The 24,457-nt window shown below is 41.8% G+C and overlaps 1 protein-coding gene across 4 annotated transcripts in view; it reads left to right on the forward strand.

Annotated features, from left to right (window-relative positions):
* The window catches only part of F13A1 (coagulation factor XIII A chain), a 112,966-nt gene that overhangs the window by 73,992 nt on the left and 14,517 nt on the right, over positions 1-24,457 (forward strand). For all 4 annotated transcript variants that reach the window (XM_044454710.1, XM_044454711.1, XM_044454712.1 and 1 more), the window contains 7 exons: positions 1,074-1,181; positions 4,267-4,441; positions 8,653-8,791; positions 15,857-15,960; positions 18,782-18,870; positions 19,651-19,804; positions 20,480-20,761. In XM_044454710.1, coding sequence (XP_044310645.1) covers positions 1,074-1,181; positions 4,267-4,441; positions 8,653-8,791; positions 15,857-15,960; positions 18,782-18,870; positions 19,651-19,804; positions 20,480-20,761 — 1,051 coding nt within the window. The remainder of the gene's footprint in view (positions 1-1,073; positions 1,182-4,266; positions 4,442-8,652; positions 8,792-15,856; positions 15,961-18,781; positions 18,871-19,650; positions 19,805-20,479; positions 20,762-24,457) is intronic.

Raw genomic sequence — 24,457 nt, forward strand, 5'->3', positions numbered from 1 at the left:
CCTGGTGCACACCCCTAACCCTAATATAGGGCAAAAGTTCCATTGAAAAGAGGCCAATTTTGAAAAAGCCTTCCTTGAGTAGCGTTTTCTGCATGGCTCATCATTTCTGCCCATTCAAAACACATTCCAACCATCAAAATCATGTCAGGACACCTCATTTTTTTAACCTTAAACCTACCCTGGAGCACACCCCTAACCCTAGTAGAGGGCAAAAGTTCCATTGAAAAGAGGGCAATTTAGAAAAAGCCTTCCTTGAGTAGCTTTTTCAGCACAGCTCATCATTTCTGCCCATTCTAAACACATTGCAACCATCAAAATCATGCCAGGATACTTCGTTTTTCTAACCCTAACCCTACCCTGGTGCGCTCCTCTAACCCTAACATAGGGCTAAAGGTCCTTTGAAAATAATGTGATTTTGAAAAAGCCTTCCTTGAGTAGCTTTTTCTGCACAGCTCATCATCTCTGCCCATTCTAAACACACTGCAACCATCAAAATCATGCCAGGACACCTTGTTTTTCTAACCCTAACCCAGTGATAGCAAACCTTTTACAGACTGAGTGCCCAAACTGCAACCCAAAACCCACTTATTTATTGTAAAGTGCCAACACTTCAATAAAACACTGAAAACTGAGGTTTTAGTTTAGAAAAAACAACTCACAGCCAGTCCAAGCATGCATGCATGCATATATACATATATATGCATCTCCCCCTCTCTCTCTCTCTCTCTCCCTCTCCCCCACCCTGGCAGTGCACTGACCAGCCATGTGAAAGCTCGAATGAGTCGCAGCTAATGAGTCAAGGCTCATGACATCATCGCCTGCCACCGCTACTCCTTTCTGAGCATGCGTGTTGCTCCCATGTGCGCTGTTATCTGGTGCTCGGCTGCTGGGGCAATGCTGGGGCGACTTGGCTCCCATGCTGACAGAGAGGGTGCTGCTTGCCCACTGTGGCACGCATGCCATAGGTTTGCCACCAGTGCTCTAGATCCTCTTATGAGAAACAATGATTTGCTTATTGTTTGCTTTCTGGAATGAGTGTTGAATTCATTTTCTCTCTTTCCTCTTTTATTTAGTTTGAAGAGGGTGTTTTGGATGCTTGCCTGTATCTGATGGATAGAGCCCAGTTGGATCTCTCTGGCAGAGGGAATCCAGTCAAAATCAGCCGCGTTGGTTCTGCAGTGGTATGCAATCAACACAAATTGGGTGCAATATACAAGGGTTTGGCATGTCATCTCTTTCATCAGTGTTTATGAAACACAAGGATAGTTTCTGCCTTTAAGAAATGCAAAATGACTTTGTGCCTCAGGCAACAGATTTGGGAGTACCATTAAAAAGCAGCTAATTCATAAATATGCAGCTTGTTTTATTTTTACCACCATATATAAGGGATGGGACATTTGAATATTCCACTTCAGAGGCCAGATGTGTTGAGTCACCTTTGTACATAAAGTATTCCACAGTCCATTAATATTTATCATTCCAACAATTTCTAGTGTGAATCACTCACTGTGGAATCTTCTGCATAGCTGCTCAGAAGTAAGATCCACTCAGTTCTGTGGGGCTTACCTCCAGCTAGATGTGCATAGGATTACACGGAATCACAAAATCATAGAAAATTAGAGTTAGAAGGGGCCAATAATGCCATTGCTCAGTGCAGGGACGCTACTTTACAGCCTGAATTTCTCAGTTTGCAAACAGCAGAAGAAAGCCTGAAAGCCAAATGGCTTGACCAAGGTTGTCCAGGAAGTCTGCCCTGAGGCAGTGGTTTCTTCTCACCTCTCCAACCTAGAGACTTTATCACCTGGATCACACTGTTAAACCAGCCCCCCTCAGATGGCTGTCCAGTTGCATCTTGAATGCCCCTAGTGTGGGAGAGCCCACAAGCTTCCAAGATAATTGGCTCCATTGTCATATTGCTCTAACAGTCAGGAAAATTTTCTTGATATCTAGCTGTAACTTGAGCCCATTAGTCTGTGCCCTGCACTCTGGGATGATCAAGAAGAGATCCTCTCCTTCCTCTTTGCCATCTTCCATTTGTATACTTCCCATGCTTTCTCAATGCTTCTTCTGACCTTTTTCTTAGCATCCCTTCAGCCAAAGAGACAAAAAAGAAAAGAAAAAGAAAGCAAATATCATATCAGGAAGGAACTATGGGATAGCTGCACCATGACTTTTCATTAGGAGCCCTCGATCTGGAAGCACCGTGTCTTGACAGCTTCTGTAAAGTGACTATAAAATCTAGAAGATGCAATTGTGTTCTTTCTTCTGTGTTCTTTACCTTCATTGGAAACTCCAACCCCTGAAACAAATACAGCCACAGCTGCTCAAATACTGCTTTTTTAGTTTCAAGTGCTTTGTTTGAAAATACCTTCTGTACCAACCAATTATATTTATTTGAAATGGGGAGATTACAAAATAGATGTCAGTGCTAGAGAATTGACCTCCACTCTTGGTGGCTTCACTGTATATTTTGATATAGGCCGATAATCAGTTTATTCTGTAATATGCAAAAGAGTGTGATGATTACAGCATAGAATTTTGGAATACAAAGCTCATGCAGCAATTTCTCCTTTCATTTAACCTAGAGGAATTTTACCATTAAAAAAATAGGATTGCAATAGTAATTGGCCCTAAAGAGAGAGTTTAGTAGTAGGGCAAATCAAAGATGGCACAAAATACTTTGGAGACTGAGGAAGAAAATTTGGATAGCACCCTACCTCAATAAGAATAATAAAAAAGTGTTGCTGTCCAAGCTTGTGTTGGATGAATTGATAATTGTCAGTTTGATGCCCTCAACAGCATTCCAAACTCTGCCTAGATGACAATGGAGCACTGTATAAAACGTTGGATTCTCCACAAAAAAACAGAAAACATCTCCACAAACCGCCCCCAAAACCCCCCAAACCCCATATGGACATGCAAAAAGGCCCACCCAGCAAAAATGCAAGGTGTGGGGATGAATTCAGAGCTTACTGGCATCCTGATAGCACAATCCTATGCTCAGTTACCTGGGAGTGAAACTTATTGAACTCCATGGCTCTTACTTCTGAGTGGATATGTATCTGTGATTTAAGGGGTCCCTGATGTCTACTTTAGGTGGCCTTTGGCATCTGCGTTACAGGGCTTTTCTAAGGATTGCAATGTAAAATCCTTTGAATGCTTGAAATATAAATGTTGGGATTATTATGCTGAATTCTGACAAGGTATGACTGATTTAATCCTGATGATTTGTGATAATTATTACAGTTTTTTCAAGATATGTCCATAGACTTCGCTAGTCTAGAACTGAGCTTAAGTAGATCTCCAGATGTTTGATTCTTCAGTTTCCATAAACCCCTGCCAGTCAGGAATACTGAGTAATGAAGCCCAAAACATCTGGAGATCTACTATCTTCCCATTCCTTCTATAGTCCACCAAATCTGCAGGTTTTTGATTTGCACTGATAGCAACATGTGTAGATATCAAACTACGGTTAGGTCCATCAAGGTCCTTTTTATATCTTTCACAGCTGCTTAGAGTCTTGCTGAAACCTCTTTAGATCTCCTGAATTCGTACCTAAGTCTCAGGATTCACAGGTAGTCAATTTTCTAATTAGAAACCAGTACTTAATCCAGCCAAAGGCTTTTCAATGAGAGTCGTGATTTATTTGGCAAGAGTGTAGCAGCTTGGTATTAACATAATTACAAGGTGCAGAGCAAAGGAGCTTTTCCGCATAGCCTCCACTGATTTGGTTCAAACTGCTGGGAGGAAATGTATTGCCCACTAATAGCTATCCATTTAGACATTAGTCAGCAAAATCTTATTTCTTACTGCCTTACCAAGCACAAATAAGACAAACAAAAATCTTTCTTGTTTCCATGATAGGCAAACAGTGACCCCAGTATTTTTCATGGATCACTTGCTCAGGAGGAATTAGATCAAAATGCATGGAATTGCAAAAAGATAAAGCTGGAATAAACAGAAGAAGCTTGTTCATTTTTTCTTGTGAAATATTAATTTCTTTCTAGAACATGTTCACTTCCCAGGAAATGCTGTAAGTCAGGAACAGAATTCTGTGACTTTTTTGATGAGATGATGAACCCACTCGGAACTGAGGTTTGTGGTACATAGCATGACCTGGGAATGCTCCCAATACACTCAAGTGTCCAGGAAGAAAAATTGATACAGTTTCTGTTCAGGCAATCACACAATATGTGATGGGGATCTGGAACTTTATGGTGTGCAGTTCCTTGCACCATTTTGTTTATTAAATTATCTTTCTTTCAGGTCAATGCTAAAGATGATGAGGGTGTGATTGTTGGGTCTTGGAACAACATTTATGAGTATGGAGTGGCGCCTTCATCTTGGACCGGAAGTGTAGACATTCTGCTGGAATATTACAGCTCTAAAGAGCCAGTACGGTATGGTCAATGTTGGGTCTTTGCTGGAGTCTTCAACACATGTAAGTATCAGGTAGAACATGCCACGAAGAATGGTATTCTGCTTGCACAATTCATTTTGTGGTGAAACAATGATGTGGGTATAGAATTTCCCCCCAGGACCTTTGGTTATTTAAGATCAAGAACTTACCGCTAATACCAAAAATGTAATCTTCGCTTAATCTATAACAAGGAGTGTTTACACAGGACTTCTTTTTAAGCCTTCAGGTACATGTACATTATGGCACTAAAAGTGAATCTGAAAATCTGAATGCACAATGGGATGACGAAATATGAAACGTATGGCAGCCTTACTTCTTCGGCTCCTCCTTCTCTGTAGCCAGCAAAGAACAAAATGAATTATGTTTGTTTTACTCATTCCTTGAATTTGAGGAAGTCCAGTGGGAGAAGGTCAAGTTATAACAAGTCAACATCACAGCAGGGTCTGTATGATCCAGTGTTAGTCTAACAAGCCATGGCCATGTCAATGGGTCTACTCTAAGCATGCAAGCATTGCATGCAACCCCATGCATGTGTCTTCTTACTTGCTTGGAAATGCGACATAGGTGGCACAAATTCAACACAACATCAAGTTCCAGTCACCCTTTGAAGTTAAGGCTGCAGTTTATAGACTCCTTCCCCAAGCTGATGCCCTCCAGATGTTTTGACTACAAGTCCCAACATCCTTGACCAACTGGCTGGAGCTGATGTGGGCTATCTTCAGGAACTGGTCCACCAAGAAAGCAGAGAAGAAGGCAAATCCAGAGAGTTCCTGCTGAGAGTGAGCACCGGTGCAAAACAACAAAGCAAAGAGACACAGAAAGCAGTTGCAGGGACTGGGCCAACCAGTCTCAGGTTGTGCAGGGAAGAACACCCTAATATTATTACCCTAAAATTACTGGGAAGGAGGCTCAGATTGAGAGCGAATGGCTTGCTGAAGGTCATGTACTGAGTCTTACGGCAAACAGAAATATAAACCCTGGACAGCATATCTCAATGTGGTATAATATTATTTAACAGCGGGTAAGGAACACTGAGTTTGTTCCTGAATCATTTCAGGTGGCATGGCAAGCATTCCTTGCAAGGATCAATTTCCTTTCATCTCATCCACTGACTCTCTTCATTGAAAGAAAACATTATGATGCTTAAAAATCCCTGGAAGGCAGAAGCTGGAAATCTTTCATTCCTGTTGTTGCCAACTGACATGACCAAGAGATAAATATTCAAGATCTTAGTGCATGCATGTGTGTGTGAGATGTTGGAATGTACATCTCTATTTAGATATATAATGCTTCATGTGGGAGACACATACTGTAACAAACATCCTGTTTGTGTCTCCATTGGCAGAACTCCAATGCAAACCTATCTGCCACTTCACACATATATGCCAATATTAGTAGGTACTGCCAGCTATTAAAAACATATCTACTTCCTGACTAATCTATCTTCCCCCACGATCACATATATAAAAAACACATCCATCACATGCAGTGGTATTCTGATATTCTTCAATGAAACAGTCATTTCATTGAACAGCCCAAAAGCAGGCAAAATGGTCCATACTTCCTTTCAGGTTGCCATGAAGTCAGTCAAGAATCAGTCCCTTAAATTTGCAGGGAGAGAGCTGTTCATATCTGCACCCAGAACTTGATAGGATGGATTTACCTGAATGCCACAAAGGTAAATTAAAGATCTAGCTATGTTCCGAAATGCCATGGCTGGTCTACAAAGAAATGATCATGCTGTGCTGTGGACTCTGCTCATCTCCAGTACTTAAACAATCATGCTCCACTTGTGTTGTTTGCATCATGGCTACTGTGGTGCAGGAAGTAGGAAAAGGAGAAGCAAACGTTGACAACTAGTGGGCTTCCAGATGTTGGCTACAACCTCCGTCATCCCACACACTTGGCTATAGGGCTAACAGGAGTCGGAGGCCCAAGTATTTAGCAGGCCACAAGTTGCCCACTGTTGTCTTGAACTATATTCACACTTCCTGTTGCACAAAACAGGACCAGCAGGGAACAGTCCGTGTAAAAATTAAAAATAAGAAGGCCACAGTCCCTATGTATGGCAGATACTCAGTACTTGGGGTGTGTGAGCAGAAATCTGAGATCAGGCAAGCTTGGGAAGGTAACCTGGTTCTTTTTAAACTTAGATGTAAGTTGCTCCAGCTGAGAGAAGTTACCAGAGCTGAGAGCTTTATCTTAGGCACTAGCATCAGTTGGCCTCCAATAGTACTTTAGAAAATGCACACAGAAATGTGTACCCTTTTTGTTCAAAATGAGTGGTTTCCTCATGTGATGGAAACAAAAAACAGGTCACAGACAAAAACAAATTTGAGCATCTCTTGTTCTCCTATTACTACATACCATGGATACTTAAGAACACATAAACTATAAAAAATCTCAATTAACTAGAACTTCATTTTCACAGAACTCTGGAAAAAGATTGCATACAGCCTACCAATAAAAATCACATTCTGTGGCAATTACATTCAGCTTTTAAAACATACACTTCTGTAATATGTGTACATGTTACATTAATTACTTTTGGTTTTAATTTCAGCTGTTTAAAGACTTTGAACGCATTATGTCTGCAACTGTTTAGATTTCCAAGGTTACCATATTGAATATTTTGGGGCAGTCATCTGTTAAAAATGCTAAAACATTCTGAAAAAGAAGGAACCAAGCCATTAATCTTGAAATTGTCAGTAGAATTATTTCCAGTGAGCCCCATTTGCTTGTGCACTGGAAGTCAGGGAGAGCATTTAAATTAAGCTTAATCAATAGGTGCATATGCGTAATGGATGCATCCAGGTAATTTGTCATCGAACAATTAAAATGAATGAGCAATGTTACATTGTTGCTACTTGAAGCTACAACATATAAACCACTGTAAGAGGTCTTCCCAGGCCCTTTAAGGGGGTCCCATCCTGTACCTCACTGCACAAATTATTGAGGGTAGAAATCACAGGCTAACTGACCAGTGGCAACATCAACCTTTCCTCCTTAGTCTCCTCTAAATTCCCAGTGGAAATGTTTATGAGGTTCCATCAGTGGGTATAAAAAGGATAGAAGAACTCAAAAATGCATCACCCCAAAAGAATGTATAAAATATGTACATATATTAATTTATATACATGAGTGCAAATTTAGAAATAATAACTATCATTATAATACAAATGAAATACCATAGAGATGAAGATTGACAGGGTGAGCTACATTTCTGCTCAGTCTGCTATGGAAGTGCCAGTTCTTGACAGGTGATTTCAGAATTGGCACCCTTTGGCTTTAAATATTGCATCAAAGAGAGGACTGTCCCCGATAAAACAAGGCACCTGGCCACCCTTGATATGAGAGTGGAATGCTATAATTTATTAAGAAAAGACATTCTCATCGCTCACTCATCAAGAGTAATATCCTTTATCGCTATACATTGTGTAAAAGTTTGTTTTTCACAGAGGTGGAATTGATGCTTTATTCTTTTCGGTGTCAGGCAAAACCCTTTCTACTTTCCTATTATTTTAATGTCTAATTGATTTTAATCTGGGTTTTATTATACTGAGGTGTCAGATGCTGTGCTTTATTTGTTGCTTTTATTGTAAAACATCCTGAGATGTCAGTGGTTGGACGGGTTATAAAAGCTATAAATGAATGAATGCATGAATGAATGCTTTGGTGTTTAATTGAAGGGCCTGTACACATCCTTGCATGCACATACGTAGTCCCAGGCTTAACATCCTGTATCCCCTGGTAATGAAATCCTTTGCATATCCTAGTCCCAGACTATTTAGCATTTTTAAAGATTGAGACAAGCAGTTTGAATTCTACCAAAAAATTAAGGAGTTGGCATCTTGATCATTCCATTATTTATTTATTTATTTATTTAGTAAAACATTTTTATGCCGCCCCATTCGCCGAAGCCTCAGGGCGGCTTACAACATAGAAACATTATGTTTCTGATGAGCCTTTATTCTGGTGGTAAAATTCTGACTGTCTCTAAGGTCTTCCACCAAAAATCAGATATACAATATTGGCCTTCCTACAACAATCCAACAAAGCAACCAGGATATATTTCTAACTTTCTGGGCAAAACATCTACTCACCTTAACCTTAATAACCTTAATAAGCCAATAATAAGCACAAGCTGTATCTATTCTCATACAGTTTTACAAGCAAATGCCTCCATACTGGCTAGATCAGATCATTTCTCCCACCATCTTCTTTTCTGACAGTTCTGAGGTGCATTGGAATTCCCGCAAGAATCATCACCAACTATTCCTCAGCCCATGATAACGATGCCAATCTCCAGTTGGATATCTTTGTGGATGAAAATGGAAAGGTGGATTCCAAACTGACAAAGGACTCAATCTGGTATGTTTCTTTAAGTGCGACTACACTTTTTGTAAAATACAGGGTGGGTGCAATTACTATAGTAGCATCAGCATACATTGTACCAAGAGCTCACAATTACTGGTGGACCCACATGTGTAGGTGATCCACTTGGAAGCCTACAAATAGCATGAATGCAACTGGCAAAGATAAAACTGTTCAGAGTTGGAACACATGAGAGATAAAATAATGTCGGTGTAGGCACTGGGCAGGCTTCTCTGATTGATGAATGCCACCGAGACAGCCATTTTCCAGTAGCCTCTCATCACACCTCCCTTGGTGGGAGCACTGATTAGTTTTTTGCCTCTTAGGGAGTAATCCTATGTCTCTGACCAGTTTTTAGATTCTAGATCTGAAGGTGGAGGCAGCACTTTGACCTCAGACTGGAAAAGCGGAGTTCCACCCCACTCAGTGTTGGAGCAGAAAGAGCTATGCTGGATGCTCTCCAAGGTTGGGAATGGAAAGGGGGCATGTTGGTGGTGGAATGCAGGCTATCCCAAAGCTTCTCCAGCACCTCCCTGCCTTCCGAAATGCCGCTGCTAGATGGACAGAAACACCCATTTGGTGAAACATGCAGGGAACGAGTACATGGCATTGTCTCTGCTGTTCCTCTGAGTTTGGGAGGCTTACAATGATCACAACAGGATTGCACCTCATTTATATATTAATTTGTCATCCACTGTTCCTCCAAGTTGCAGTTTCCACTTACTTAGTTCCCTGCTGGCCCTCAATTTTGGTAACTTTTAGGGTTTGGCCTGCTTGTTTTCATCTGCAGAACTATGCCACCTTAGGGATGCATGAGAAATGTGTTTTTATTTGCTTTTCATCCAGTTTTATTGAGTTCACACCTTCCAGACCAAACATGGACTTGAATGCACATTTCTAAACTATCAATGTGATTTGTGCCCCCCCCCCAAAAGGATGCTGTTCGGAGCATGCATAAAGTTGTACAATGCACATGGAAAATACGCATGTGGTCTGGGGTTGGCTTCCCAAATCTGGTCTCATTCATTTATCTAGTTATTTATTTATGAGCTTCCTATCCCACCACTTTAGCCAAAAAAACATTCTCTGGGTGGGTAACAACATATAGTGTACCAACAACAATATAAACTTACCAAGTCTCGGTTGAGACCTCTCTTGCTGGAACTGGTCCACATATCTTTCTCTTCATTATTAGTTGGTCCATTTCTTGTTTCCCCCTAAACTCACCATCTGCTGCTTGATTGGAAAATCATGAGGTAGGGCCTGTGTGGCTCCTTTTCCTCCTCCTTTGGCTAATCCTGGTCAAAGGATGGAATGATCCCATTCCTTTGAATTGGGGAGGGAGGGTTGATAGCTGGTGGTGTTATAATTTAGACCCTGTCTGGCACCCCTACCCACAAGGAGGTGGATGGTAGGTGTATTCTCTGGTGAGTTTTGTGGCAGGGTAAGTCTGGAGTTTGTGCATCAGAGAATTTAAAGCTGTAGGTTTGTTATTCTGTGTTATGTCTCCTCTGTTTCCTTTTGTCTCTGTAAAATTCCTTTTGATAATAAATGTTCCATGGGAAGTGCATGACTGGGCTTTCTAGGGCTGAGGTTTTCTTTCCTCACTTGGAAATATCACTGAGGCTCTTGTCCTGAGTCCTGGAAGGAAGCAGTGGCTACATAAAGGGGCTCCTTTCAGCTCCATCTCTGTCACAACATCCTTCTGAAAAATGCACACAAGCCTTGTTTAATCCATGAGAAAGAATGCATACACTTGAGAGCTGTACACAATGGATGTGTGCAGCTGGGAAAATACCCATGAATGTTCACATAAATAAGTTTGCAAGCTGAAATAACTATGGAATGAACATCTAGGTGGAATTTTGATGAGCTTGAGTTTTGCTGATATGCCATGTACTATCCAACCATCTTCTAAGCCAGGGACATGAGGTCTATGACTTTCCAAATGTTGATGAACTACAGCTCCTATCATTACTGACCATTGCTCAGGCTATTGGGGCTGATGGGAGTTGGAGGCCAATGCCACCAGGAATGCCAGAAGTCCTCAGACCTCCTCTAAGCTACGGGGAATGGGTTTGTGCCTCCCCCTATGTATTCATTTAATTAAATGAGGATGGCTTTTACTTCACGGACTCCTTTGTTCTCTGGCACCTCTTCTAAGCTATGCCAGAATGTAAGTAAATGGAACTTGCAATTCTACATTGGCTAACAGCAAGCTCCATAGCTTTTTAAAACTTGCTGCCTCTCTGCTTCCATTTGGGGGCTTGATTACTTTTTGAACTTCACCTTTAATCTCCTCTGTTAGTAGTATATTTATTGCTACATGATCGACACAATCTCATGGGGCATGCGTTAAATTAACCCACGGTGTTCTCTATTTCTCCTCTGTGTCCTTTCTCTTCATGTCCTTTCTAGCATTGGATGAAAGCATTGCTCTAAATTATTTTAGATCATAAGCTTGCCATGATTTCAATGAAGGGTTTTTTTTAAAGAACAGTTTTAAGATCATCAACACTATTTTAAACATTTCTCTCATCCAGAAATAGATGGTGCAATGAGCTGTTGTTTCTGAGCTATACATTTTCTCCAAAAATATTTATTTCTGATAAACACTTTTATTGAATTGTTGTTTGGTCTATGAAAAGCTGAAGCTCATCCAAAATATCTAGATATATTTCATGCAGATACAGTTTCAGGAACATTGTCATTGGAGATTTTAACTCTGATCCTCTCTACCTACAGAAATGATCTAGATTATAAAGCAAAAAAGCTTGCAACCAATGTTGCGTTTGTGCTGGCAAAACACAGTTGCATTTGAGTTTGGCAAGATCCCTGATTTTGGCTGCCCACCCTCATCCACCACCTCCCAACCGCTCATGAAGCCTCCTTCCAAAGCCTCCTTCCAGACCAGTATGGGATATGGCACACAGGATAGGGAAGGGGAAATCAGCATTGCTTGAGCCTGTGGAATTCTCCAAAGTCCTCTGTGATGTTCAGATGTTCTGGCTCATGGTTTTGATTGAGACCGAATGGAAAAAGTGCATTTCAGTATGCAAAGTGCACAAACAGGCACTTGCTTCAAAGGCTAAAGCGTGAAAATACTTAACTGTATTTTTAAAGTGCAGAGTATTTCTCAAAGATGCATTTTGCAAATGCGATTGCAAATGTGTGGGTCATACAAGCCTTTCCCAAATGCCACACCCACAGGGTTGTGACTGGTGCAAATTAGGGTCATAGCCAGGTTAAAAAATGTCTGCAAAAACCCCACCTTGCAAATTGCAACTGGCAATTCTCTATGGACTGTGATCTGCTCCAAATAATCTGAATCAGTGTACATGAAAAGAAGTCACAACTGGATGGTAAGTTCAGGGTTTTGCTTGGCAAGCCAGAGCCAGAGGTAAAAACCACATTGGAAGGGCATCGGAGTTGACTGCCACCATGTCCTCTTGCACCAGAGCAGGTGTGGGGGAAATGGAATGGTGCCACATATTGATTAACAAAGTCAAAGATAATTGGATTGCAAGAGCAAGAGTAAGGAGTTGACTTTAAAGCAAATCAAGGAACTGCATGACTCTGAGCCCATTCCACCCCATCAGGCTTCCATTTAGCCTTTTCTTCAGCTGACAATTGTTGGTTTGTACATATTCATACTGCTTTTCTGGAGTGTTGTTTTATTTGTCTCCTTACACCAATCAGTTTGAGTGTTGGACAGGAGACCAATACATTCTTCAACCCAATCAATAAACTGTTCCAAGCAGGATCTAAAGGAAAACTAATAGTATAGGGAGTCTGGCCACATGGTGTTGAAGGCAGAAGCCAGGCACTACAGAAATCCATACCTGGATTTTAATGATGGCTGAAAGATACCCATCAAGCCCAAGCCTGATCTCTTTCCATGCCTTTCATGTTGGAATTGTTATGACAGCTGGAGGAATACACTACACCTTCTCAGCACTTCAAGCCTTCCCCAACCTTGAGCCTTGTACATACGTTTGGACTGCAACACCCAGAATTCCCAGTCAATGGCCCTGCTGGATGGGAATTCTGGGAATTGCAGTCCACATGCCTCTGAAGGCCGACAGGTTGGGGATGACTGCTATACATCATCTCAGTAACTCCTACAGAATCTCAATCAGGTAGGAAGGTATTGTTAATAATACCATTTTGCAGACTGGGGGGCTGGAACCAAGGCCGAGAGTTCCTTGCTTGTGTCCATCAGTGAGTACAAACCACATCTGAAGCAGGAGGAGGTAATATAGGTCTGGATAAGGGCAATTCAGAATACAGGAGTGGCGTTAGAATTTCACACCATCTTCAAAACATCTTGGTAGCCATGCTTTTTGGCACTTTCCCTTCAACCCTGTGCAGTCAAAGAGCGAATTGCTTCTAGTGTGCCTTGGAGAAATAAGAGGGTTGCTCTCTTCCATGGTCATGAAGTTCTTGAAGTTTCCTCCTCTTCTTTCAGTAGCAAACTTCCCAAATTCACCCAGTCTGAATGGTCTTTCTTTCTGCTCTGCTAGCCCCACCAGTAAGGCCTGGCAAGAACGATTCCACATTGTAACATTTCAAGCAAGACCAACAATTCAAGCACTTTTCTGGGATGTTTTTCCCCTCTTCCTGACATCCAGCTGCATTAACTTGCATAACTGACAAGCTTCTTCCACATCCTGGCTTTCATTTCCTCTTTGAAATGTCTTGCTAGACGAGCCTCAGATCTACCTGCCCCTCCGGACTTCTCATTGTGTCTTTCTTCCCGATCCATTATGAATGAAACTGTCTGAGTCTAACAATCCTCCTGTTTGCTGAAATGATATTTCTAATATCGCACCGAGCATCGGCAACAGCGGCTGCAGCAACATAATTAGCTTTTTATCAACTGTCAGGGAGCAGGTTTTTGCTTTTTGTTTTGGAGAAAACCACTGCATTTCTTCATCTTGTTTACTTTGCCATGGCGCAAATCTCTTGAAGCATGTCTGAAATATATATTCTGGGCTTTTTCTTTCCCGTTTCACTCTTTCATGAGCCCTAATAAGCCAGTGGAATGAAAATTGCAAGACCACACACTGTTGTTGCTGTTTTAAGGAGGGTTCTTCTCCGCAGACTTTATATGCAACGACCCTGCATTGCTTTTGTCAAAACTGAGCTGCAGGTCCAGAATGAGAGAATCAGAGCTGAGCAACATACAGGGATGCACCTTGTGTGAAACAAGGAAAACCTTGTTTCTCAGGCATGGTGCTAGCCCAGACTAGCCATTATTTAAGTGCACAGTTGCATGGAGCTGGACCACAGAATCTGACCAGGTGGGGGGCAAGACTATTTGGACAGCAGACAATTCTCTGCCATCCCCTCTGGCAGCTGCAAGGAATCATGGTTTCTGAGCATGTACAGAGACTGTTCACCTCACTACCATTTAATTAGCTTGTTTGTTCAAATCCTTAATACGCTGTTTCTGTGGATCTAGAAGAGAGGGGACTTTTGTTCCTGGTGGAGTTTTCTGCAAAAACAAATTCTTCATTTTTCTAACTTTTCTCAATATCTTTGTCAGTAATTCTTTTCTCAGCACCTTTGTCTGTACACCTGGGGAATCCTAAGCTATTCTGCCAAGAAGACCTCCTTTTAGTCCTGCTCTAAGAAAAAAGGAAGATGCTTAGATATACTTGGTCAAAGCTCAATAAACACAGAATTTAACAAAACCTTTTGAACTATGCTATGAACAAGTGAATGAGGTAGGTCAGCAACTCTGCCAATCTGCTCAGGAGGAAGGTTTTACAGAGAATTTCCCTTTTAAAACAATGCAGCTCAATGTCCCAATATATAAATAATGTTTCTGCCTCTTTCTATCTTTCTGTGTGCAAGAGAATGGGCGGGGGGGGGGGAGGCAACAATTACACATACACTCAAACAAGGAGCCTTTCAAATATCCCCCCATACAATTCTACTTTAGCTAGTATATCTTTTCATGCTTGCAGATAATCTTTGATTTCAGCACTGATACAGAGTTCATTGCAAAAAGAGAGAGAGAGAGCAGCTTTGTCCCCTGATTAGATGTTGCAAAATGGGTCTGATTGTAAAAGCACCAATTTATATGAAACTGAGAACAATGAAATCTGAATTGGAGATTCTGGTAGAGACTGTCTGTTGTTTGTAGCACCGGGATGATAAGGTTTATTTCTGATGTCAGTAAATTAGAAAATGATTTAATAGCTGGACTCACCTTGTTAATGGCTTGAAGTTGAAATCCCAAAAGAGGCAGCTGATTCCATCCAGATGAGCAGATAATCTGAACAACTGATTCATGTGCAAATGTTTATTGGAAAACGAAATATAAGATTTGGCCTACTGAGTCTTGCTGGCAGAGTTCCCAATTACCAAAAGTTTCCTGTTAACATTAGGGTAATGTGCAAAAACACTAGTATACAGACACATCAGTACAATTAAATAACAGTCTTACATCCAGAAATCCAAATACAAGCCTGCTGAATGAACAAAACAAGTAAGATCATTCAGCAACCAAATGCTGTCTTGATTTTTAAAAATAAAAGGAAAAGACAGAGCTAAAAGACAGATGGGAGAAAGAACTCTCTTGAGTGATGGGCAGATGGTCCTAAGGCAAGTAAAGACTACCTAGAAGAGGCATGTGCTGGCTGGGAATGATGGGAGTTGTGAGCCAACAACCTGGGAGACATCCTGTTGGGAAAGGTTACACTACATCAACAGCAGAGAGTGTGTTTCAAGACACCAGACTTGCTCCCTTTGAGTTGAAGCAGAAACCTGGCATGTTGAAGGGTGTATAACAGACATGGAGATTGAAGGCCTCACTAACAAAAACTGAGCTTGGAGATATTCTATACTATTACAATACTGACTCGTGCAAAATAGGAATATATATTACCTGGAATACGATCCCAGACTCTGGTCTGCTGAATCCTCCTATAAATAGCCACTCTTATTTCCATGATGCCAATTAATGGAACTGCTGCAATGAAAAATAAATATTACCCCCCCCCCCGGTTTTTTCCCTTGAAATTTTAGGGTTCCTTTTCTTTTTCTTGTGTTAAGGAATTACCATTGCTGGAATGAAGCCTGGATGGCAAGACCTGACCTCCCTGTTGGTTTTGGAGGCTGGCAAATTGTGGATAGCACTCCACAGGAAAACAGTGACGGTAGGCGGGTCATTTCTTCCTTACCACATGATCATACACTCATTTTTCTCTTGGAATTCATTATCATATAATGTAACAGAAATATAACTACACCTATATCATACAGTAGTTTCATCTTTTAACTGTTGTAATCTGGCCAGATAATACTTGTTATTGGGAAGATTTAGATGCAATAAATAAATTAATACAAAAATCAAATTTAAACATCCATTTTCTCTTCCAGAGTAGAAAAAGAATTCTACCCACCCTTTGTGCATAAAAGAATCAATATCTTATTCATCCTTTGAGACATGATGATGATTATATGATATGAAATTTTCATTTCTAGTGCTAAGAAAAGATGGAATTTACAATTTCACCAGTCTGAGGAACCTTGATCCGTCTATGCACACACTTTGTGTAGGGGTGGAGAGTTATATTGGTCTGGTGACTGAATGCAATTTTGGAGACACTCTTATGGGCCGCTTTCTAGTGGTAGACAGGGCCAAATGTAAAAGGCCAAGGGTACATCCCAAGAATAGCCTAGCTCAATGCTTTTATTGCCAATCTCCAAGCCTTTGAAGATGTAATCCAGCCTTTCAGAACTGCAGACACTACACAAAAGCCAGGATACTGCCAAATGATCCATAGTTGGGGACAGAGGAGGATGGGTGTGGGAGTTTGGAGAACCTCAGATTGCGATCTGAGGAGAAGCAAAGCTCAGGGCCTGAGTTGAGTTTCCCCATCCCTGACCTAAAGAATGAGTGAATAGCTCTTAACTATGCAGATGAAAGATGGTGATATTTGAAGAGCCAAGGGATCCTTCCTAGTTACAGGCATGAAATCCATATGACCTGAATGGCTGGCTATTTTGTAAGGTCCTACAGGGGCATTTTTCTCTTTGTAAACAGAAACTAACCATGTGAGGCAGGGCAAGCCCCTGTCAGTCAATGGTCTTGTATTCATTCACTTGTGCAGCTTTCCATGGTAAATATGCCATGCCTTCTGCTGAGCGTGGCATGTTACCGTCTTCTTCCCAAATGTGAAGGAAAGCTGAGTGGGGATCATTCCATCCATGGCTCAGTGGCATGGACTCTTCCCAGCTCCAAGGGCAGAAGGAAGGCTCCTGCATTGCTAGATGCTATAAGTTGACCATCTTTTCCAACTCCAAATCTGGAAAGGACTCAGATTGTCCTCTTGGCTGTGGTGGTGCTTTAGAATAGCCAGACCCAGCAACCACCTGGAGCTGTACAGCATTGCGGCAGCTTCCTTGGCTGCTGAATTGTGAGGGCTGCTGGAGTGCTTCCTCTGAAAGGGGGCCAACCAACATGCCCCAACCAAACCCCAAATGAGTAATGGTGGCTTTCTTGGCCAAGCATCAGCAAAACCATCAACCATCTTCTCTTTCCAGCTTGGAGACGGGTAAGGAAATAGGGAAATGTCCCAGGATTCTCTGCAGTGTGAGATTAGTGACCAAGAGTAGGTGGGGTCCAAGTGGCCACAAGGTTTAGCTTGGCTGCCAAGGATGGCCAAAAAGTGTGGACACTGCAGGCCAGGTTCGTCAGAGGCTTTTTGGTCTAATCCAGCGGGACTCTTCTTACGTCCTTAGACAGACCTTACACCAGCAGTAGGCAGCCTGGGCAACCTACCCTCTGGATATTGCTTGATTACAACTCCCATCAACCCTAGCCAACATGGCCACCAATCAGCAATGATGGGAGCTGTAATCCAACACATTTTGCCTAAAACAGCGTTATAGCCACCTTCCCAACAAAGGAAATCAGTGGAAGACTACAGCAAAGAGGGTCAATACAATCCGCACAGAGGATGAAAAGAGGAGATTGTTGAACCCAAGTTGGGGAAAGACTTCCTCTTCATATCTACCACTAGCGGGCCACATTAGATTTCAGCATGTCTATTCAAGGATGCTAGGAAAATATTAAATGCCCTTTCAGAGATGAGCCAAAGGCATGGAAATCAAGCAATATTATACCAAATCTAAGAAGCAATTCAGTCATGCAGAGAAAGACAAAACAAAACTCTCCTGGCTGCTAATGGTAGACAATTAGACCAATTTAACTCCAAAAGAACACCTAGCTTCCTGTCAGCAGTTAAAATTAGTGATGCAGTCTGATCCATTTCAGTCAAAAGGAGTTTTTTCAAGTGACTTTGCTGTAAAATAACGTGAGGATAAGGGTGTTGGATTGGACTGAAGGTGCCCTGTGACCCTCATTTTCTTGGCCACAGGGGCCAACCACAGGGAGCTCACAAGGGCCCATTTTCTATCCCTCGTTTGAACCATGCCCTAAAGATTCGGATTTACAGAGGTGAGGAAGTGGAGGGATAGCCCCATGATCTTTTGCACTTCCTCATACATCCTAAGGCAAACTAAATGTCCTAACTGCAATTTTGTTATGCAAAATGTTTCCTATAGGGCTTTTAGGAAAGAGTACTCTTTTATTACTAGGCCGTATCTTTTCCATTTATACCATCTAGAACCTGAGCAAATGTTAGTTAATATATTCATCTGTAAATACATTTTAGAGTTTAGGTATGTTCTGGAGGTATGTTTTTTCCTCTTTAGGAAAGCAAAGAATAACGGTGTATTGCTATCAAATTACTGCTACCAGGGCCTGCCAGTGTGATATGTATTGACTCTATTTTAATGACATAACCTTTTGGCAACATTGCTTTTTTTGCAATGGCCTCTGGCTGACAGCTGATTGAGTGGATAGGATTAAAAGATCCAAAATGTGAAGGGAACTGGCAAACTGGGCTAGGAGACTGGGTAACCCTACAGAAGCTTCAAGACATGTATCCCCTTTTGGTTCTTCTCATCCAGGCATGTATCGGTGTGGTCCAGCTTCAGTTCAAGCTGTTAAGCATGGACATGTCTGCTTCCAGTTTGATACACCATTTATTTATGCAGAGGTATGAATCTCTCTGAATATTATTTGTCAAATGGCCTTTGTAAGACATTCATATCATTTGTTACAACTTTAATATATTTAAGCTGTCTTTAATTCATTGATGTCCTACTCTTCTTTCAAAATATTTGCAGGGTAGCTTGTAACAAATTTAGGCGCTACTATTGCTCTATGCTATCTGTACTATCTGTACCATGAGTATTGCTACTATTTAACAGTGGCTTGCATCCAGAGTTATGCTGGAGCAACTCCATTGTTGGTGGTTGGTTTCCTCCCCTGCTTCTTCCTACAGCAGCCCCTCCAACCCCCTAAAAACACTACACATAGTTGGGAGACTCCCCTGAATGTAGTGAGCTGCTGTGATGGAGAAGAGGGCATCTCCCAAAGTTTGGTGCAGGGATCTTTTGTGAGTGAAGCTGTTCTTCTTGTGGACTGTCCCTTCCTGTGGCAGAATGCAGATTCTGGATCCCACCCACTCTGTGTTTGGTGCTGCATGAGACCATACAGTTAATCCAGGGCCAGTGAAAAAGACTTGGATGTCTTTATCAAAATGGGCAAAGCCAGGTGAGGAGATCACAGCAACCCATCAGGAAGCTTCCACTGATTGATGGCTTGGGGATCACAGGAGAATTGGACTGGATTATTGCTGCCACTGTTGTATTTCTCATGGTGAGGCAGCTCTTCTTTTAGAGCCTACAGTTTGGTAACCACTTCTACAGAGCTTCTTGAGCCAGCCCAACAGATGACTTCAGGCTTTGTTTGCTTTGTCTACTTCCATTTTGAGGTGAACAGTGATGTCGTCTACTCAAAAGCAATGACAAATGGAACTAGGCTGATTCAGCATATTGACAAGACCCAGATCGGCAGCTTAATCGTGACTAAAGAGGTGGGAACAGATAAGATGAAGGACATCACTGACCAGTACAAATTCCGAGAAGGTAATTTCATGGCAAAACTCAATAATAAATGCATTTATCTAGCCCCGCACAGCTACAGGGTAGCTTCCTTTATGGTCTATTCAGATCAACTTCCCTTGACAACCACTTTGGGACAATCACCCTTCTTCTTTAGAAGCTGGTATAGAATGGAGGCTTTGAACAATGTAAGCAAACAAACTGAGCAGTCTCAAACCATAGTTTCCCATTTTCCCAAACTGGGAAACTCTGGTCAGCAGCTTTGGAACAAGCCGGGAAGTGAAGCCATGGTTTGAAACTGGCTTAATTCCCTGGCTTGTTCTGAAGCTGTTAACCACATTTCAGATGAAACAGGAAATTATCGTTTATTGAAGACTTCCTGGCTTGTTCACTCACACAAAAGGGGCTTCATGTTCTTCCTCAAGTCTTCTCACATCACAGCTTATTGCCTATTTGTCTATTTAGGGTGCAATCCTATGGCCTCTTCACATTGTTGCCAGGGAAGCACGGTCCTATCACTTCAGAGCTGGCACTCTGAATGCATCTTACGTTGTAGGAGTTCCTGACCATTGGCTGTGCCAGCTGGAGCTATGGGGAGCTGAAGGCTAAAACATCCGGAAGGACCTCAGCTTGGGAGAGGTTCATTTAGCCCAACAATGGTTTGCCTATTTTTCAAACTAGATTCCCTTTTCTTTGCAGGCACAGCAGAAGAAAGACTGGCCCTAGAGACTGCCCTGATGTATGGGATCAAAAGGAATATCCCACAGGATGCCATACCCAGTAGAGACATTGAAATGGACTTCCTAGTGGAAGATGCATTACTGGGCAGCAACTTCAATGTCAATGTTACTTTCCAAAACAGTACCGAAAACCACTACACTCTGACATCCTACCTTTCAGGCAACATAGTATTTTATACTGGAGTCCCAAAGGCAGAATTCAAGAACCACAATTTTAAGGTGAAACTGGAACCTATGCAAGGTAAGGAATGCCAAAATGTATAGCTGTGCCTATTCAAAAAGACTCATGTTGGATAAGAAGCAGTAGAGGATTGCCTTCTTGTTTGCTTGCCTGTTTGTTTGAATAATTCATTTATATATGCTTTTATTTGTTGTGTACAGTTTCCTGGGATCCCTGATAAATATAGGGTGATTTATAAATATTACAAAGTTGCCAATAATACACATACAATAACAAAATCAAGAATAAGCAGAGTCGAGCCTGGTTGAAATCTGGATGGGTGACTTAAATGTTATATATGAATAATTAGAATTAGAATTATATTTAAATTATTATAATTATTAAAGTAGTTAAAATGTCTAGAAATAGTAGCAAAAAAGGGACAACAGCAGCAAAATGATAGAAACAGAGTGATTAGCTAGTGCTAAAACTGATTAGCCTTCACCTGGTGCCATGTGGATTTTTGGGGCAGACCATTGCAGAGGTTCAGAGCCACTCCAGCCGCCCCCCCCCTTAATTCTAGAAAGTGGTGGGTGGGGCTCCAAGAATGATGGCTTGACTAAATTGGATTAGTGCATATGGGAATAGCTGCTCCTTCAGAAATCCAGGGCAAAGACTCCTTTGGCTTTGTAGCTCGGAGTCCGCAAGGCCAGTTCCAGACTCAAAAAGTTGACTAATGTTGTCCTGCTGCATGAGGTTTGCAGCACTAGAAATAGAAAGTGCTCTGAGTGGTAGAGCCATGTTGGGTACCATCAGATCTGGTCTCAACCTGGGAAAAAAAAAGGAACACATTTGCATATACTAATTGATGTAGACTCTAAAATTTCTATCTGTGCATGTGTGCACGTCTGTGTGTGTGTGTGTGTGTGTGTGTTTAAAGAACCCTGTCTCCTAAGGACCTCTATTTGTAAAAATAGACAGGACAGGAGAAGTAATTTTATTTCAGCAAACCAGCAAGTGAGCAAGCAAACCTTCAAGCAGAAAGATTCAAGGAGCTGTTGCAACAGGAAGTGAAGCACAGGTGGGGAAAAGCCAACAAATCCAGGGGAAATCAGATGCAGCAGAGATCATCAGTGTCCTAGCACCTTTGTTATTTATCTGTTTGATTTATATGCCACCTGATTAGCCACAGGCTTCCTGGGCGGCTTGCATACAATCAAACACAGAAATATCAACAATGCAATAAAACAATAATATCAATAAAATGAATAGCAGGAAAATAACTAATTAGAAGAAAATAAATTAAATATATAATACAAATAAGTAACTAATATTATAATTCAATAGATAAATAATCAAATTTTGATTTTGCAAATACCCATGAGTGACAGGGTGGTGGGGCCAATGACCATCCAGAAGGTTTGGGACTCTGGAGCCCCTGCCCTCATAGGTCTTCCCCTGTCATTGCCTCTGGCTGCCCATTTTAGTTGCCCCCCAAAGCCTTTTCCCTTTTTATAGCCTTTGCAGTGGGTGGGCGGCTGGGTGGGTTGAAGGGGAAAGTGGCTGGCTTGTGGAGTTATCCTGATCAGCTCCCCAAATGCTTACATTAAGGTAAGTGAAGGGATGTGGACCAGATGCATTCTCGCCATTTAGGTAATTCTGCCCTGAGTCTTGCTCCTAAGCCTCACCACATTCATAGTCTATACATGCAGGGCAGTGTGTGAACTTGTGATGTGTTGGTGAGCTCCTTAGATAAGCTTTCAATGAGACTGCTCCGCAGTGTGCATTTGTATTGCACATGTGTTCGTGCTCTTATGAACGGAGGTACACAGAAGGGGGAGGCTGTTGAGATGCCTACAGAAGCGGGGATCCTCAGCTACTCCACCTTTTGTTTTGAGGTTTATAGGAGCTATCCATGGTGCTCCATGGTGGTGGGGATGGAGTTCAGCATCATGGATGCCTCTTGTAAAGCTGAAAAGAAAGCTGCAGTGGCTAAGATGTGCCACTGAGACGTTGCATATGAAGTGTCACTCCCACCAACACAGCAGGTATCCGATCAGAAAAGGGGTCCGTGACCCTCCAAATTTTGATTCAAGGGGTTGCATAGGAAGAAAACAACTTTGGGGATCTGCATAATTTAAGTGTCTTCAAAGGGACTACCAATTCTATATTGTTCGGTTTAGCTTGTGAAAGGAGGGGAGATGGTTCCATCAGGGGACCATTTAGGAGAGAAGAAGAGGCCAGTAGTGTCTTGGCTTGCAAACGTATTCCAGACCTCATGAAACCAAAAGAAAATACAACTGATGTATTTGTGTAGAAAAGCTCATAGAATGGTTAGAACTGCAAACTTGATCTTTCCCTTTTTGCTCACACTCTTTTTCAAATTGTAAAATAATTTGCCTATCACAGAACTAAGTTCTCTCTTTCTCTCTCTTTCCCTTGGTTGCAATGGCTGTTCCTGAGTTTTATCTGAGGTTAAGACTTAAGGGCATGTTGTGTAATTCCTTTGCAGCACAGGGGTCAGTTCAAACAACTTCTGACAGGTCTTGGAAATCCGGGTCAGATGGTTGCCAGGGAATAGTAAGAAGAATGAAAGCCAGGGCTCCGTTTTGATGTAGTTGCACCAAAAGGAGGAAACGCAGCATATCTTTTTCACATGTGGGAAAAAGTGAGGTGTTAGAATATTGGCATTGCCAAATGAAACAAAAGCAAGGCAGGCGTGCAAAAGCTCAAATTTATTTTCATGGCTATCTGCTCTGTATTTCCTTTCCTCACCACCAAGCAGCCAAACCCAAATGGAGCAGTTTTTTAGTAGGTTTCATTAATTCTGATGATGTTTTATTAGGGCTAGAGTCACTTCATAGCTTTAGCTGAAGCTCCTTAGGGCAGCCAGCTCTAAAAGAGGACATGGCTTCTCTAGTTGAAGTTACACCTGCCGCAATGGCATGCAGGCTACATCTGCCGAAAATCCTCCTCCTACAGAACTATTGTAGGATTAGGAGCCATGTCCAGTCTTGCCGCTGGTCCACCTGATGCTGCTAGGTGGAAGGACAAAGTTCTGGAGTACTTCCAAGCCTCTGTTGTAAGAGGAAACTGGAAATGCTTTTTGTAGTTGGAAATTGGCAGAAAGCCCTGCAATGCCCACGTGTTTGGTTGGAGAAAGCCACTCCTGTTGTGGGATACTGGTGCAACCGTTCTCTCAAATGCCCATTAGAGGCTGCTTACAATGCCAGTCTTTTTCAGGCAGACGAGGAAGCGATGCAAAACCAACGATTGCAAGAAATCTTCATTAGCAAACAGGTTTTCTCATTCCCCAGCACAATTTGAATAGATGTGGTGTTCTTTGGTCAGAAGCTATTCAACATCTTAATTAATAAATCAGCATGCTCCTTGAAATTAATCATCTTCCACTTACTCCAGAGTAAATACAGCTAACCTGTTGTGCTCTTGTGAATATGTATTACATACAAGTGCAATCGGAGGGAAGGGGATTACTCTCAGCTTGGCTGCAATGATTTAGGCTGTAATCCTAAATGGACTTGCAAAGGGGTAAGTCCCATTGAACTTAGCGGTGGCTTCTTTTGAGTAAATATATTTTGGACTGCACTGTTATAGCATTCATCAGTGCCAGAAGCTGCACGTTCAAAGGGAAAGAGAAGGATCCTGGTTACAGTTGCTGCTGGTCTGCATGAACCAAGAGGGAAGAAGACAGGAATAGCATCCCAAAACTAGAATTGTGTGCAAATGGCCCATCTGAATTCTCCACTTGGTTTGTCC

The sequence above is a fragment of the Varanus komodoensis genome, unplaced genomic scaffold (genome assembly GCF_004798865.1).
Source record: "Varanus komodoensis strain SLA01 unplaced genomic scaffold, ASM479886v1 scaffold8, whole genome shotgun sequence".
NCBI classification, from domain to species: Eukaryota; Metazoa; Chordata; class Lepidosauria; order Squamata; family Varanidae; genus Varanus; species Varanus komodoensis.